The sequence below is a fragment of the Phyllostomus hastatus genome, unplaced genomic scaffold (assembly GCF_019186645.2).
Source record: "Phyllostomus hastatus isolate PE091 unplaced genomic scaffold, TTU_PhHast_1.1 phas_contig_40, whole genome shotgun sequence".
Classification (NCBI taxonomy): domain Eukaryota; kingdom Metazoa; phylum Chordata; class Mammalia; order Chiroptera; family Phyllostomidae; genus Phyllostomus; species Phyllostomus hastatus.
The window spans coordinates 91,989,143-92,006,638 of record NW_025333872.1 but is presented as its reverse complement, the minus strand read 5'-3'; the positions used below and the strand labels follow the sequence as shown (position 1 = coordinate 92,006,638).

General features: G+C 53.8%; 1 protein-coding gene across 8 annotated transcripts in view; it reads right to left on the bottom strand.

Annotated features, from left to right (window-relative positions):
• The window catches only part of TIAM2 (TIAM Rac1 associated GEF 2), a 202,726-nt gene that overhangs the window by 16,577 nt on the left and 168,653 nt on the right, over positions 1-17,496 (bottom strand). Inside the window, exon 1 of one of the 8 annotated variants that reach the window (XM_045842989.1) lies at positions 15,114-15,245. The exons of 5 other annotated variants lie outside the window; for them this stretch is intronic. Coding sequence is in view for 2 of the 3 variants with exons in the window: in XM_045842987.1 (XP_045698943.1) it covers positions 9,144-9,206 (63 nt within the window). In the remaining variant the exon portion in view is untranslated. Of the gene's footprint in view, positions 1-9,143; positions 9,357-14,654; positions 14,717-15,113; positions 15,246-17,496 lie in introns of those variants that run through there. 2 more of the 8 variants (XM_045842988.1, XM_045842987.1) reach the window with 2 other exon arrangements.

Here is a 17,496-nt window from a genome sequence, read left to right as displayed (position 1 = left end):
GAGCAGCGATGGAGACGTATAGGAAAGATGAGGTCCCTGCCCGGAAGGGGTCCGAGCCCCGTGGGGGCACCGCCTGGGAGCAGACCACACGGCAGAGCCTGGGAGGGCCGGAGAGAGGGATGAACGGGCTCCCGCACAGAAACCTCGTGGGAGACCTCACGGACAGGGGCGCCTCGAGCCGGCCCTGAGCAGTGGGCAGCCGTGTGCCAGACTCACCCAGGCACGGGGGGAAGCGGAGTCTCACTCCAGGCAGTGGGAACAGAATCACACAGATGGAGAGGCCAGAAGGAGCAGGAACGTCTGGGGGCACCAACGGCCTTCAGTGCACGCTCCTGCTCAGACGCGCACCCAGTGTGGCCAGGCCTCCTGGGGAGGGCCCGTCCGTGCACGTCTGCCTCAGGCTAAAGTCCCAGACGGACGGGCTCTGAGCTGCTTCCACAGTGCCTGGAGCGCCATCCGATTACGTTTAGAATGTCTCCATTTCTCTTTCTCTCCATCCTGCCCAGCCCATCGGCACATCTGCCGGTCCATACGCCTGTCAGGGCCGCGCCTTTCTCTGTCACGGCTCCCATGTGCCCAGCTCAGCGGCTGGTTCACAGCAAGCGTTCGGTTCGCCTCGGTTGCATCGAGATGACTAATACCCATCTACTTTGACAACGTCCTGTCTCTCAGCTAAAACCGTCTCGGGTTGCACTGCCTCCACGCCCGATCTGTCACTCTGTCTCGGGCACGAAGCTGAACACGTCAGAGCACCTCCTCAGACTCATCTAGTTCATTGTCTTTGCTGGGATATTTCAGAACACGAACAACTGCCCCAGCATGCTGGTCACCCTCGGTGGCCTGATGCATACTTGTTATGTGTGCACAATACACAATGCCGTCACCTGACAACCTCGAGTGCCTGGAAGACAGAGCGGAACACTCTTCCCCGCCCTTCCCCTCTCCCTCTCTGCTCTCCCTCCCCACTCCCAACACAGCGCCTCCAACTGATGGGAATGTGCACCAACAGTAAAACTCAACACCGATCTTCCGAGCTAGTCTTTCCATTCATTTCGACCGGCACCATTGGTCTCCAGGGAAATAGCCCATTTCTGCAAGAGGAGGGGCGACCGGCCGGGCAGCCGGGAAAGACACGGCAGCTGGTGCGCAACAAGTGAGAAGTGTAACTCACGCTGACACTGACGAAGGCAGCGGCGCCGTGGAAGGGGCTGCCTGGGAGGGCTCCTGCGAAGAGACGGTCTCGGAAGGAGTGCGTCCCGAGGGCAAGCCCTGCAGAGGCAGCCAGCGGGGCAGAGGGAAAGTGAGTCCCGTGAGGAGCCCAACTCGGGGTGGGAGCGGGGCCCCCACACGCATCGGCAATGGAACTCCCGGGCCCTGGGGGCTCTGCGAATGTGATTGCTTCTCTTTTATTTTCGCACTAACCTCGGTACAAAAGTTAGACCGACCATAATGCAGGTACTTAGCCTCCAACTAGACATAGAAACACATGTCGTCGAATTTACTTCTCCAAAAGTTCAAACCACAGGCACGTACTAAGGATTCTCCTCGAGCACACACCACCCACTAGGTTTTGTCCTTAACCGTGAACACAAGCACGTTTCTGGAAATGCCTGTCAGAGGACGTTCGTGCTGGGTACACTTTCAAAGAACGAGAAAACACCAAACAGAATGCGACTTGAGCTATCAAAACGTCTCCTCACGTCGAAAACAACCAAATTGTACGACTCATTACTGGAGAAATCCCACCACTGTTCGGTCGTGCCCTGGAGGCCGGTGACGCGTGCAGACGCCAGAGAGCACAGTGCGGCCAGAAGGCAGCGTCCTTCTCCCCCGGACGTGAGCCGCGTCCTAAAGGAGCACTAGGTGACCCAACGATCCTCTGCGAGTCCCATCCGCCTCTTCTCCAGGGGAGCACGTCAACCCTGGCCACACACCGGCTTCGTCTGGGAGCTTTAAAACGTTCCGCGCTCAGATCAACTGAATCAGAATCTCTGGGGTCCCAGGTAGGGGCATGTTTTTAAATTTCCCAAGTGATACTCTTGTGCGGCCCAAGTGACAGCAACAGGTCTAGCCCTCAGCACAGCGAACACTCTGCTTGGGGGTCCCAGGAGCAGTGCCAGCTCCAGCCAGATCGCCCTGTCCCTGGGGTCCGCCCCGAAGGACGGCCAGGTCAGCGGTGTGTGGCCTGAGCTCTTCATAAGACAGGAGGAAGCAGACAGAACCATACCTATGACCCTGGTGTTCGGGCCTGGCCCTCCACTGAATGAGAGAAAGAGCCTAAGATGATAATACTCAGACTCCAAAACTCAACTTATTTGATATCTCCCCACTGGAATTTTTGCACCACAATCTCAGACACCATAATTTTGCAGTCCTGAAAAATAGTCCCCAGAGCTATATAGCATCTATATTAAACTCACATATATTGTATAAAATAAGATCTGACAAAATGCACCATAAGTTCAATAGCAGCTGGTGAGATGACAGCGTTGCCAGGCTGCGATGTCAGAAATCACACCTAGCGATGCAGCGTTAAAATAGCGAGATTTTAAAATAAAGTTTCTTGCCATTTCAGAACATCGGAATTCATTTTGCGAACACTTCTGGTGGGATTAACTCGGAAGAGTCAGTGTTAGGTGAGATGTGTCATACAGCAAATGTACTTTCTGAGGCCCACACTGAAGTGCTGGGGTGTGACACCACCTCTGTCCTCGCCTTGCACGGGTCAGCTGTTGTCTGGGGACACCGTGAGGCTTACGTGAGATCAAAAGGACGCAGGGCCCCTAAAAGGAGTAATCGTGAGCGTGGTTTCAGACGGCATCCGAAGGAGTCCCTTGGTTGGGTTTCAGACCCTCCGTTCCCAGTGACGGTTATAAACACCGAGCTGGGAAAGGTGGGGTTCTGGGCGGGTCTGCTAAGCAGTTTCTAGAAACAGTGACTCTTTTGGTTGGGCTATTTCACACGCACGTGTTCAGGTGGAGGGCGGGGAGTGACAGGCACAGGTGAGATTCAGCAGTGCCGAGTTCCAGTCCTGGCTCTACCCGCAGTGCACTGAGTGTGCCAGGAACTGAAGGTCACTAGGCTTCTACCGGAGAGCAGGTCATGCAGGGAGGTGGGGCAGGGGAGGGGGCAGGGGAGAGGGGCAGGGCCCTTGCGCTGGGGGCTGCGTAGAAGAGACCCATGTGGGGTTTCGTGCCGCAACCGGTCATGGCACCTTGGTGGTCCCTGCCACCTGGAGGTACGCACCTTACAGGTGATGGCAAGGGACATAGTCGTGATGACATGACTCCTGGGGTGCCACCTGACTGTCACCTGAGCGGCACCCCTTTCTGTGACTCCCGTGGAAGTGTGGTGTGCCCACTGAGGGATGAAATAGTTACTTTTCCCCTGACAGGAGATTGGAGCACACAGGCCCTGGAGTGAAACCCTGGCCATGGTGATGATACGTGGCTGTGTGGCCTTGACTAACACCTCCCAGGCTCAGCCTGCCCCTGCAGAGCAGGGGTCCTGCTGCATCGGGTCCTGGGGAGGAGCGAATGAGGTAACACATGCAAAGAGACCTGGCACGGCGCCAGGGCCCAGTGCGGGCCCGGGCTTGGTAGAAGTTATATATAATATGTACAGGGAGTTTCATCTTCCAAGTCCTGTTATTTTTAGAAGTGTCGAAGAATAAATTTCCTCTAAGTTCCCTGAAGGAAAGGCCAGAAAAATCTAATTTCATGCGTTCAGCAGTTTTTAAATTCAGCACCTCCTCTGTGCCTGGCTTTGTTCTAGGTGCTGAGGACGCAGCAAAAGACACAGACCCTGACCTTCACACGAGAGTACGGTGAGGAGCTGGATGTGGAGAGGACCGATAAAATCACATTGGTCCGGTCAAGGTAGCATCGAGTATATAAAACAAAGTGGAGTCACCCAAGTCAACCAAAATGGCTGTCCGTCAGCCATGACACTTTGGTTCAAAAAGTAAATTCCGTAAGTAGAGCAGACACATCTGGCAAGGAGACCCACTTAAGATACTGGCACATGTGGTCAGAGCAGCCCTGTCTGCAGAGCGGGACCACCCACAGCTAGGCTCCTGGGGAGATTCCCCACTTGCCAGCAGGGGTGTCAAGCAGAACAGCCACGTACCACCCATAGGCTCCCGGGCAAATTCCACACCCGGCATGAGGGGTGTCAAGACATTTATCAAAAAGACCCAGAAGGGCGGAGTGCACCACTTTCACGGTAAAACTGAGGCAGGCTCCAGACACTGCGGGGACAGCCGAGCTCCACACCCGAGTGCTGCCCCACGCCACGCTGATCTCCCTCGGCATCGGCCGCTGAGGCCCTGCCCGGCTGGACTGAGGACTTTGTCTGCCCTGCTGCCCACCAGCTCCGGAGACCCCTCCTTGCAGGACACCGACAGCTCCCTTGCCCACTGTGCTGTCTCCCGGACCCGCAGACTGAGACTCTGGGACTCGGGTCCGTTATCCCCCACTGATTGTGTGTGTGTGTGTGTGTGTGTGTGTGTGTGTGTTTCTCTTAGACTGTTAGAGCGTGAGTGAGATATTAATGTATGTTGATGTTCTACGTCGAGTGCACCTGCACTCAATAAAAGCTGAGTGAAGAGCATAGTTACTGTGTGACCCTTGTCTATTCCTCGGGCTGCTCCGCAAGCAGCCGAGCTGCTGCCAGGCTGACTTATGGGAAAGACTGCATCAAGAACTCGTGCTCGTGACACTGGAGGACAGAGGGGTGACAAGGACAGAGAACAGAAAGTGGGACACACAGTACCTAAGACAGGTGTGTCAGGGTCCTGGGGGGAAATGCGCGGGGAGGCCCGGGGAGGGCCGGCAGGCCGGGCCGCAGCGGAGCGGGGCACAGAGCAGCAGGGGGGTCTGGGCAGAGGCCCAGGGGAGGGAGGGAGGGAGGGCGGCTGTCGCCAGGGTGGAGGTGCCGTGTGGCGCTGTGCACACGTGTGAGCAGCGAACACTCAGTGCTCGGCCGGCACCGTCCCCCAGAAGGCAGGCCAGAGCTGCGTGTCTGGAGGGAGGGCCCTGTGATCTCTGTGGCTCCCAGGCCACAGCGCCCTCTTCGAGAGGAAGCAGCCGACCGGAGCTGGCGTGAAACCGGCCGGCTGCCTGCCGTCTGCTCGGCTTCTTTCTTTAACTGGAGTTTGGTCTGCATCCAGGAATGAGTAAGACACGCGCTCTCTGCCAAGGGTGCGTCCGGGGCTAGGGCCGCATTCTACACGGCCAGGTGCCTCTTGCCCATAGCGTCACGGGTGTGGCAATGTCATTTTTGTGGAATTTACACAACACAGCTCCTCCCAACAAGACCCTGTGCCACGTGCTGCCTTTTCCCTCTCCCATCACTCACCCAAGAGAAAAAAAAAAAAAAAGAAAGATAAGGCTTACTTGTTAGGTGCAGTTAGACCTGCTCATCAAGCAAGGTGGGCGTGGGCCAGAGCCTTTCCCTGACTTCTGAATGCAAAGACCTGCCACCACCGGAATGAGAGAGACTGCAACAACCCCACCCGAAGCAAACGGGTGAGCTAAGGGTGGGTCATGAGAACGGGGGTCAGCAAACCAGGACCCTGGGGCCAAAGCCAGGCTGCCCTCTGCTGTGGGAGGTCACGTTCTAGCCGCGCTGGGCCATGCTCGTTCCTCGGCCCGCTGTCCACGCTGCCTCCGCACTGCGGTGCAAAGCTGGGTGGCTGCCAGAGCCCGAAATATTTACTGTCTGGCCTTTGACAGGAAGTTTGCCAACCTCTGATGTAAAGAGATGAGCCGGGGTGGGGGGAGGGGAAGAAAAGATTGTTTTGAAATTCAGTCCAAATTAAACCTCAGGATAATCTATACAACTTTAGTCTGAAAATTTTCAGTGAGTAAGTTATAGTATACATTTAAAAATGACTTTTACATCTTGTTCTAGAGACTACAAATGACATCTTACTTCACATAAAACGGAAACCCTTTCACGTAGCACGCTTTCAACTGTGCCAAACCAAAACCAGAACACCTGCGCGCTCACCTGGCTCGGTTCCAGGACTCAGAAAACGACTCCAGTTCTCTTAACAGTTTTTACTTTGTGTTGCTTTTGGATGCTTGGGAGGATTCCGTTCGCTCTTCCTGGGACGTGGGCGTGAAGACCTATATTTGAAGTCTCTCTGTGATTACCTTGTATCATTTAACCTTCGTTCTCTAACTAGTTTATCTAGTTCAAGAAGTCTCTAAACCCATATCTTTGGATTCACTTTTTGTTTTGGAAAATATGCTGAACTCGGACTTTTCCTTATCAACACTGCCCTCCATCCCCTTTCCATCCACAGGTATTTATCTCAGGTCTCAGCGCTGTTCTACTCTCTTCCTTCCATTTTGCTCCAGCCCACTCTTGTGTGGACGGTTCCATAAATTCACTGAAACTTGTGTGTTTACAATAATTCTCCCTTTAGCGGTGGATGTCTTCCTTTAACACTGTCATTCCGGCTGGTTTCCACGCTTACTGCCAGCTTCCTGAGACACAGCAGTCCTGCCCAAGAGCCACATCTGAGATTCTACTCTTGGTGATGGGCAACGTATCCCCGAGCTGTGTTTGCAGGAAAGATCTGTAAGTACTAACACAGTCTTGGAATGTACTGAGCTGAGATTCTTTTTCTATCTTTGTCACTGTATTTGAAGAGAAAATGTGTCAAGAACACCAGTGCTAATCCGATTCTTGACAGACTAGAGCCCTGACAGACCTCTGTCAGCCACTGATTTTCCAGGCGGGTCCCGGGTGCACTGTGAACAGGACCCAGAGGACGACGCAGCAATCCCGAAGGGGGGAGATGCCGCTCACGGGGTGCAACACGGGCACAGCCTGTGCCCATCCAGCTGTGACCAGGGCACCTCTGCCAGACACCTACGCCCGGACCGTGCCCCTGCCACCTCCTCTGTCCTCCCCTCTGGCTCCCTAAGAAGCGTAGGTTCTTTCTAGTGGTAACCCAGGTGGGCACCCAGCTCCCCAGCCCAGAAAAACAGAAAGTAGGGCAGCACCTGGTTCCGGTGGCAGGCCGAGGACCCAGCCCTGCAAGCAGTCAGCAGGCAGCCCAGGAAGCTCCTCCAGGCCCTTGATGCTATTACTTGGGGGTCTTAGGTCAGCCCTCTTCCATACCCCGCTCTCTGAACATAAACTGCAAGGGTGTCACTAGGCACAGGCCTGGCCACGGGGACCATCGGAGTCGACCCCGGGTGACAGCAACGCCCAGCCAGGAGGAAGGAGACACACAGCAGCCAGCGCTTGCCTCTCCCTGTAAGTTTCTCCAGCACAAACCCAGCCACGGTCTCCCTACCTGGGACAGGTACACGGGAGCGGCGCTCCAATTCGGGGGAACTGCAGGGGGCCAAGGGTCTCCCTGACTGAATGTGATGCACGTAAGTTATGCATTCTCCAGGAACTTTTCTGAGCACTGAAGCTTCACCATCCACAGACTCTCGCTGCCACTTCTACAGAACCGTCACAACGCACAGCAAGCCCACGTGGCTTCCCGGCCCCCACCGCAGCCTGTCCCCTGTGTGACCCGCTTCCCCGCCACACTGACCTCTGCTGACCGCCGGCCCACGAGGCGTCATGGACTGAGGACGCCCCACAGCCACTTCTTAAGAACAACACGGGGTAAAGACGAGGTCCAGGTGCTGCTTTATCTGAAACTGGCCACATCCCCATCACTAGACTTTCAGTTCTAAAGTTCAGCTGAAAATCATGCTTAGAATCTGGCTTCAAAAAATTGTAGCTTTGCAGAGGAAAACAGTCATACCGCTGTGAAACACTGAGAATCAGGCCCGGGCAGGGCTGGGCGCCACTGGCCTTGAGCAAGCACGGCGACAGCCTGCGTGCCTGTCTGCTCGCAGTTTCAGTTTGTGTTGGTTTGTCGGGGTTTGGGGCTATGGCTAAGCCATGTGCTAATCCAGCCTGTGGCATTCCTCAGCATTTTTTCCTTACTGACATGGTCTCAGAACCATCATCTCAGCTGGAATATAATGTCTGTCTCACACCCAGGTATCTGAGGCTTCGTCACTAACCAATCTAAAATCTAACACCTGATTCAAGAATAGAAATGAGCCCTGGCTGGCGTAGCCCAGGGGACTGAGCACAGGCTGCGAACCAAAGCATCGCAGATTCGATTCCCAGTCAGGGCACATGCCTGGGTTGCAGGCCACGGCCCCCAGCAACCGCACATTGATGTTTCTCTCTCTCTCTCTTTCTCCCTCCTTTCCTCTCTGAAAATAAATAAATAAAATCTTTAAAAAAAAAAAAAAGACTAGAAATGAAATAATCAAATTTAAACCAGGACAAGACTTCTTTTCCAATATATGGTCTGGCAATTTTTATCAGACTTCTGGAGAATGCCCACGAATAAATAAATACCAAGCGGTGGAAACCACGCTCCCCTGGGGGCGAGCCCGGTGGGTGAGCGAGGAGCAGGACGCCGACGGGCGGGCAGACAGACGCTCAAGAAAACCCAGAAGATGCCACAGACGCCAGGACCGTGGCAGGATGTCCGCTGAGCCTTTGTTAAGGCATCAGACACAGAAAATTGTTTTCAAACCTCGCCTGAGATCGCTGGCTCCATAACCCATTTTTTCTTTTGGAGACTCATCTACAAAACCACTGTAGTCAAGACCTCACTGGGCAACAGAGAGGCAGACAGGGCACACAGCCTGCTCCATCCTGCCCTCGGGAGTCACCAGGTGGACGTGGCCGGGCCAGCCCGCTGCTCTGGTTATCATCTTGTGGCTGAAGGGAACGGATTCTAGAGAATTCCAACGCCAGCACACAGCAGCAGTTTGAGAGGTGGGAAGACGACGCTACGTTCTGAAACACTTGTGGTTTCTAAGCAGTTGGCAACAAAACTCCCAGCCTGTGCAAGGCCCGGGCCAGAACTGTAAGCAATTGCACATCTAAGAGCTTCCTCATCTGACATCTGTCTTCTGCAAACGCAGGGGAATTCAGGTGGCGGCAGAGAGCCCGAGTGTGAAGCAAGGTAAGCCGCGGAGGAGGGACGTGCTGGAAGCTGCACAAACAAAATAAGGGAGGAGGCGGCTGCGGCGGCCGCGACAACAGCGGGAGAACGAAAAGGAGAAAAGACTGAATGGGGGAGGGGGCAGGCTTCGAGCACCTACCTTCAACGTCCTCCTGTCTCCCACATCAGTGACAAACACACTTTTTGTTGCCCTGTTCTTCATGCTGACAGCAAGAACAGCGGGAGCCCGATTTACAACACAATCCAGTCTCCCCTCTGGGCAGTCCGAAGCTGGTCTGTGAGACGGCGCAGGCGCCACACTGCCTGGGAGACCCTCCTGGGCGGCTTCCCCAGGCCCGGCCTCCCTCGGCCGCCGGGCCCCAAGCACGGAGTGGCGCACGAGTCCGCTCAGAGCAAGGACGGGAGAGGAAATTGCAATATGACGCAGAACAACTTCTCACAACTTTTTTTTTTTTTTTTCAAGTCAAAGCAGCCAGACTGTGGGGCTGGGACTTGATTAAAAGGTGACGATCCGCTATGAGTAATGAAAGGCATTAAAAAAAAAAAAAAAAAAAAAACCACCAACCACTGACAACCGCTGAGACGGAAATACATCAGGTTTCCAGTTTTCATTTCACCGGGATCTCTAAGTACACCAAACATCTGAAGAGAGCACCCGCGTGGCTACTCCAGACCTCTTGCCGGTGGCGGACAACGAGAGCGCCGCGGTGCAGGGGATCTGGACGGATGAATGAGCAAACAGCCGACCATACACCCACCCCCGTTCTCGATAAAATGCTAAAGATAAGGTGGGAAAGGTTCACGGCGCCCAAATAGTGGCCACCCAAAACCAGACTGTAGCCGTGGCTACTATTTCTTCAAAACCAGTGAGCAGCTGCCAAGACTTAGTTCGCTTGCCAAGGTCACTGTGGCCAAGGTGACGTTTGTCGGTCGGTGCCCTCAGAAGGCGAACACACATCGCACCCTTCACCGAGCATGCAAACCACCCCCACGGCCATCGGGCCGCTGTTCGTCGTACCAAAGGGCGTCTTACAGCATTTTGCTTTGCAATCAAAGCTGAAATGCATGCCCTCCCACCCAGAATCACTTTCTCCACTAATTACAGAAAATAAAACTTTTTAAACTGCTAAACCACCAGCACATAAGGTTGCAATTAGCGTCCAACAGTCCAGGGATGTCTCACCGCCGCCATTAATACTGTCTCTTCTGGTCTCGACCTAATATTTATTTGCCACTTAAGGCGGGATTATTATTTATTTAATGTTCCTCAATGTCTCTTAGCACATGAAAAAAAATTAATAAATAAAGCATTAATAGCCAAACCCACCCAAGCAATTAGACTTGATAGAAAAACAAAGGTCAAAATGCCACTGGACTAAACCAACGCAGTGCTCTTCCCACTGTAGGCACCTGATCATTCACGCTGCGGTGTCAACACCACTAAGTCAGGACAGGAGCCAGGCCACTCGGATGTTTACTCGGAGTCAGAACTAACAACCTCGCGTTCCTGGACTCCAGAGGAGGAGATCCGTGGGTAAACATTCGAACATGAGTGAAACCCTGGGGTTGCAGCCCACTGTTCACATACGTACGCGAGCCGTTTTCTGAGGGTCACCACGGCTTGCACGGGATTCTCCGCTGTGCTGCTCTACATACTTTCACGGACAAGGTCAGAGAGGAAAAGACCGGGAAGTATCTCACCATCCTCACCTTTGCTTACCGTCACCTTAAAACGTCCATGAACTTCAGAGGCTTGGACTTCAGGAGCCGTCTAAAGAACAATAAAGGACCAGTGCTATATCTGATTGGGTTCTTCTGAAATTCGGTTTCCTTCTAAGCAGCTCTCCGTATCCATGAGGAGAAAAGGCTACATGGACCAAAACCCCGTCAGGAATGAGGCAGAAAGACAGGTCAGGAGCGGAGCCGGAGCCAGGAGGGGCCCCCACACCGGCGCTCCCGCCCCTCAGCCGCACAGACGCAGAAGCCTGGGGACTTGCCCAGGGACAACGGGATTTCAGTGCGAGACTTGGGGCAACACCCCATGTCATCTTCCTCTGAGACCACCCTTCGTCCAGACGGCTTCCCCGGGAATATGCAGAGGATTTGCTGGGTCCGGGTGTGGCCTGAGAGACTCGGACTCCCTGCTTCCTTCTCCCCCAAGAAGCACAACTATTCTGAGGTCTCCGTAACTGTCTGTCTGCAACCCAGGAAGCCCAGAAAGGCGGAGAGCTGACTGCCACAGAGGGTGGGGACGAGACGGGGGGGGGGGGGGAATGCCACGACTTCTCCCCCACGACCCTATCCGAAAGCGTGGGGCCCACTCCTTAAGCAGCATCAAACCCAAGGTGCGTGCTGCCCAGCCCCGCCTTGACCTCGCTGCCATGCGCCCGAAGGAAAGGTGAGATTTCAGGGAGCACGGGCTGGAGATGCTGCCCCCCACACAACTTGCAGGTAGCTGGATGGCTCGTCTTTGACCTCAGCCCCTTGTCCGCAAACACATCCCCCCTGAAGTCTCATCTCGGATAAGATGGGAGCAAAACCACGCCCCCACTGCTTCAGAGGAGAGGGCCAGAGAGAGGAGGCCTGCGCCAAAATAAACGGGGGAAGTAAGTCCCGAGCTGGAGACTGGGCATGTGCCTAAGCATCTCTGGTCGGTCAAGGTCAAACCTTTGTGTGGCCTCGGCTCCGGGGAGTGTCCCAGCCACTCTGCTGTTAGTCATGGTCCCAGCAGAGAGAAGAGCGGGGTGTCACGGTTCATCAGCACTGGGGCTTCTTCCCCCACCCCCACACCCCCGCTAGTTCATTCCAGAGCCCGCTGCTCCCCAACAGCTCTGACCCCCAGCCCGGCCCACAGGTAGCTCAGGGGAGTCCACTGCTGCCTCCGCATGACCTCCTCCTTTTCCTTCTTCCTTTTGTGATTCCCAGGATGACTCTCGATAGCAACTTTTGCTTTTGCTTTTTCCTTCCCCCAGTAAAACAGGATGGAGAGGGAACATCTGGAGGCGCATGAGAACGCAGGGGCCGGAGGAGAGCGCTGAGGGGCGGAAGAGGGAGGAGGGAAGCAAGAGCCAGAAGGGACCCAGCCCCGTGAACAGGAAAGCCCATTACCCAGGAGAAACAGGAAGAAAGGGATTCTGCGACCTCCTCAATCCTTCCAGCCTCACACGTGAGTCAGCAGAGAGGCATCCCCAGGTCACAGATTAGGGGAGAGGGGACAGGCGTGGTGGCCCCGGGCCTCCCAGAGCTGAGACCTTGTAGGGCGCCTTGCAGACCGGTTTGCAGCCTCCGCTGCCTACACACACATGTATTCTGTAATGGCACAGGGCAAAGCAAGCCCGTGCCACAACCACGGCAACTCACAGCCTCCTGTGGTCCCCACAGCCCAGCCTGGTCTCCCTCCAGTGTGGGAGCCCTGAGAGCCGCCCTGGCCAAGGCGTGGGCTGCTGAGCACTCCCCAGTTGCTGGCAGGGTCGGTGTGCCTGGGTCCCGCTTGGCCAATAGCTCCGCCAGAGGCCACGGCTCACCTTCCGCTCTTCCCTTTGCTTCTGTCCAGGATGCCCCTGGCCCAACTCAAGCCCTGAGGACCTTGCCCTGCAGCCATGTGGACGGGGCTCGGAGGAAGTAGAAAGATTCCCTCCCGCTACCCTCTTGTTGATTCCACTGTCTGTTCTCCTTCAGCAGGACAAGCTTTCCCTCCCCGAACCTCTTGGCCCGCGGCCACCGCTCCGAGTGCTCAGCTCCAAGTTCTCGGTGCCCCCACGCTCCCAGCTCAATGCTCACGATGGGCCCTCCCCACACCCTGCACCCGGAGTTGCTTTTCTCTTTCTGTCGTCTTCTCCTTGGCTCTCTGGGTGACCCCTCCACCCCGCTGAACACTGCGGGTCAGTGATGCCGGACAACAGAGAGGACAGGACTCGGTGCGCTTCATTAGAGGGATGTCCCCTCCTGCCACACCCGGTAAAGAGCCGGCATCTCCCGACACATCGGCCCCAATGATCTAGGCTAGACCACAAAGAGGAGGCACTCATATCCTGAAGCTCTGACAAGGGGAAATTAAAAAATATCTGACTCACCTCAAAGAGACCAAACGGCCTTCCAGACACTAAGCAACACTAAGCACGGTCCCTTTAAACAAGTCCACAGGCTGTCCAAGGCCCCCCAAAGGGAACTGTGGTGTTGGAAAAGGAGAACAGTGCACTGGAGAGCTGGTGGGAAACTCAGCTTGGCTTTGATTCGGCCTGTGTCCTGGGCCCCTGCCTGGCCCCTGACGTGACCCCTCTCTTCCAAAAGCAAAACACCCCCAAGGCCTGGCAGTGTCCCCCTGAGCAGTTCGGCCTGCACAGCGCACTGCTGCTGTGGGTGATGCCTGTCTCACACGCGCTGTTTCTCCCTAGTCCTTGGAAGGGACCCTTTCCCAAAGGTCACCCACTCACCAATGCACGGCACAAGGAAAACCAGCTAAAAGGTGTCAGGCTCTGTCTGCGTGCAGACGATAAACAGCTAAGAGCACTCCCTTGCCAATCTCACACGACATCTCACACGACAGCTCAGCAGGACCCGACCACCGGCACCGACCTCCAGGAGGCAGCTGAGGGGTTAGGTCATGACCTAGCGAGCAGAGGGCAAGGCCCTCAGACACACCCGTCTCCGTGAGACACACGCGGAAGGGGTACTCTTAGCCTACAACCTCTTACGCTTGTGCTCTGGGCACACCGGATCCTCTGAACAATTGCGGTTGGTGGTGGCGGTAATTTCACATGCAGATGAGGACGCAGAGGCTTAGAAAGGTTGGGGACCCGGTCCTAGGTCACCCAGTGGGAGAGCCTGGTGGACCGGGATACAGGTGCAGGTTTCCAACCATCGGGGCACGAGTGCCTCCCACGGTGCCAGCGAGGACAGGAAGTGGCTGCCTGCCACCAGAGCACTGTGGGAAACCGCTGTCTGATGCCCCGAGGACCTCAGGTCCCAGGTCGGCTTCCAGGGGCAGGGGTCTGCGTGGAAGAGGCTCTCTCTGTCCCCCACAGAGGGACTATGTCAGACACCACACATCTGAAAATTCATGTTTGTTTGTTTTTTAATGACAATTATATTAATCTACTGAATAGCAGCGAGAAAGGCTACTACTTATAAAGAAATTATATCTTCACAAAAAAAAGAAATCTTAAAGCCAAACAGATATGGAAAGAATGCAGGCGTCTCGCAGAAAGATGTATAATTTGAGAATGCTGGGGGGAAAAAAAACTGCCCAATAATCTTTTTTCTTTCCCTTTAGCTTCTCAACTACAAAGCAGTTCACGTGGAAAAACTCCAAAGGTTCGGCTAAGCGGGTGAGCCCGCGTTCAGTACGAGATGCAAGTTACACCTGTGCTTTGCGCTGCGACAGCACCGTTAGTGCATAACCCTCCGTTCTACCCGGGAAAGACACCCAGGACAAAACGCCTCTCCGACGTGGTTAAGTGGCAAAGAGCACACTCGCGGCGACCGCGCCACACATCTCCAGATTGCCTGCCTGCACTGTCTGCTAGCAACACAACGCCCACAAACGACCAAAATAATCGCTGCCAAAGCCACGCTAATGAATTACATAAAATTCTTCAACCTGAGCTGAAAAGTGTTTAATTGGACATACCTACACAACAATGCGGCTTACCTTGTGGGAAACGACTTCACTTTTGTGCATTTTCTTTGCAGCAGGAAGCCCAGCCCGAGTGCGTGCTGCACCGCTCCCAGGAAATGTCACAAAGCATCCAATTATTTACGGTCTCCAGAGAGAGGGATGATTTCATACACAGTCTGCAGAGTCAGTATTTGAAATCTCCCTGGTGCTTCCTGCTATCTGTCTACTTCAAAGGGACAAAATGATTTCAGGGACCACTCGAAAGACCTCCGTATCCTTGGGATGAGAAAGGAAAAGTTGACCGTGCCACAGAACACCCAGTATCCAAGAGAAACCCTCTCATCCTTAGCCATCAAGAGTGCTTAAGGATGTCAGGAAAGAAAGACATTATCTTTTCAGCTGCAAAACAGTCAACTTTCAAGACAGAGAAAAGAAAGCCGTGCAAGCATGCCTTACACGTCGGGGTCAGAATGTGCACTCTCGGGTTCTTACCTGCTGAACGTGGGGAAGAGAACTTCCGAGACCTGCTCCCTCGGGGAGAATCGATCACATCTACTGTCGGCTGCTAGGAAATGAGCAAGATGTGTTCTCTCGCTCTCGTCCCCAGGCAGTGAAAAAAATCCCAAATGTTCTCCCAAGGCACACGCACAAGGACAGCCTTAGCGCCACCACGCTCTTCCTCCCAGGCAGCACCCGGGGTGTGGAAGGCTCACCCCCTTCCTCTGGCCCTCTCCCCCACGCTGCGAGCCTGCCGGCTCTGGGAGGGCCCCCGGTGAGGGCACGGGCGGGGATGACAGAACCACTGGGCGCCACATCTTCACAGCCGGCTTGGGGGGCAGAAAACACAACTCGAACGGCATCTCTGTGGGGACCGCTGAACACACCTCAAGTTTTCAGGACAAACCAGAAACTCTTCCAACCCCCTCACCCAAAGAGAAACTGTTTATTCCTTTCAAACTCCAAACCGTAGTGCAGGCTAATTGCTAACAATCCCGGGGAAGAAAAAAGAAAAAAAAAGCAGCCTCCCCCACACGGGAGAGGTTGACAGGGTGCACAAAGAGCCGTGACACTAATAGGCACCCTCGGAGAGAAAGAAGGCAATCAATTACGAACCATTTGCAGAAATTGTGGGGCTGGCAAAATCCCCACTTACAGCTGTGCTTCATCAAGCCGGGCTGCATCTGATTTTCAAGGGGAATTGAAAATCAGATCCGTATTCTAAAGTCTAGAATACTGTTAGTAAAATACCCCGGAGAGCCCAGGTTCAAATGTGAAAAGGAGTTAGTGACCCCTGAGTAGTAGGCCTGACGGGCCAGAGCGGGAAGCCCGGGAAACAGAGGCAGATGCTTCCTGTTGGGGGACCACCTTCTGTGGGCATCACCAGACGGCGCCGGGGTGGGGGGTGGGGGGACCCCAAAAGATCCACACCCAGCACTTGCTGGGCGCACGGGATAAACCCCCAAGTCACCATTTGGAAAACAGAAAAGGACTGCTTTTACATATAACCTGACGTGTCTAGGATGATGATGATGATGATAATACAGAACAGAAAGTTATTTTTCATTCTTAAATTCAAAATTTCCTTTTCACTATTATCCATCACAATTACTCCTTACAATGGTCGCCAACCCTTTTTTTCCCCAAGGAACAAAGAAAGTGTGGACTGAGGAACTAACTGCCAGGCAAGTCCCTAGGGTTTTCTCAATGTACAGAAATCCATCATTATAGGTAGAGATCTTCGAACTTGAAAAAGGCGAGATAACTACTTTAGACTTGAGGGGAATTTGACAGCAAATGCTTAACATGCTAATGTTATCTTCCCCTATTTAAAAAAAATTTTTTTTTAAATTCTCACCTGAGGATATGCTCATTGATTTGAGAAAGAGAGGGAGGGAGAGAGGGAGGGAGGGAGAGAGGGAGGGAGGGAGAGAGAGGGAGGGAGAGAGGGAGAGAGAGAGAGGGAGGGAGGGAGAGAGAGAGAGAGGGAGAGAGAGACGTGGCCGTGAGGGAGGAACCGCATTCGGTTGCCTCATGTTGGCGCCCCGAGAGAGGACAGAACCAGCAGCCCAGTATGCGCCCAGCGGGGGCATCAAACCCACAGCCCTCTCGGTGTATGGGATGGCACTCTAAGCAACTGACCCACCCAGCCAGGGCCCTTTTGCTATTTTTTAGTATGTTCTTTGGTGTTTACTTATTTACTCCTTTAATCATTTTAACAATGAAAATTAAAGCTCAGACAGCCCCACTTTCAAGCTGAACTACGGCTTTTACCCCTCTTCTAAATTTCTAACTAACAATCCAGTGTCCCTTTTGTAAAGGTTTTGTTATGATAGGTATTTTTTTAAAGATTTATTTATTTTTAGGGAGGGGGAAGGGAAGGAGAAAGAGGAGAGAAACATCAATGTGTGGTTGCCTCTCATGTACCCGCTACTGGGGACCTGGCCTGCAACCCAGGCATGCTCCATGACTAGGAATCAAACTGGGGACCCTCTGGTTCGCAGGCCCATGCTCAATCCACTGAGCCACACCAGCTAGGGCTCATAGGTACTGTTAAATAAGAGTTGGATACGGCCTTAACATGGTAGTTTTTTGCATACTTATTTTGTTGAATCTTAAAATAAAATTTGGAAAAGAATTTAATTTTTTTCTTAAGAACTTTAATGTGTGACTCAAACCAATTATAACACAGAGGACATTGTTATCCCTAATGGCATTAAGTGATTTCCCAAAACTGCCCCGCTGTGCTGTGCCCACAGGCCCACTTACTTTAAAAAGACAGACCAGCTTCTTGAGTATTTCAGACGTGTGTGCTTTATATAAAAAAATTTAAGACAAAGCCATCAAAACACATTGGTTTGATGCTCTAGTGCCTATT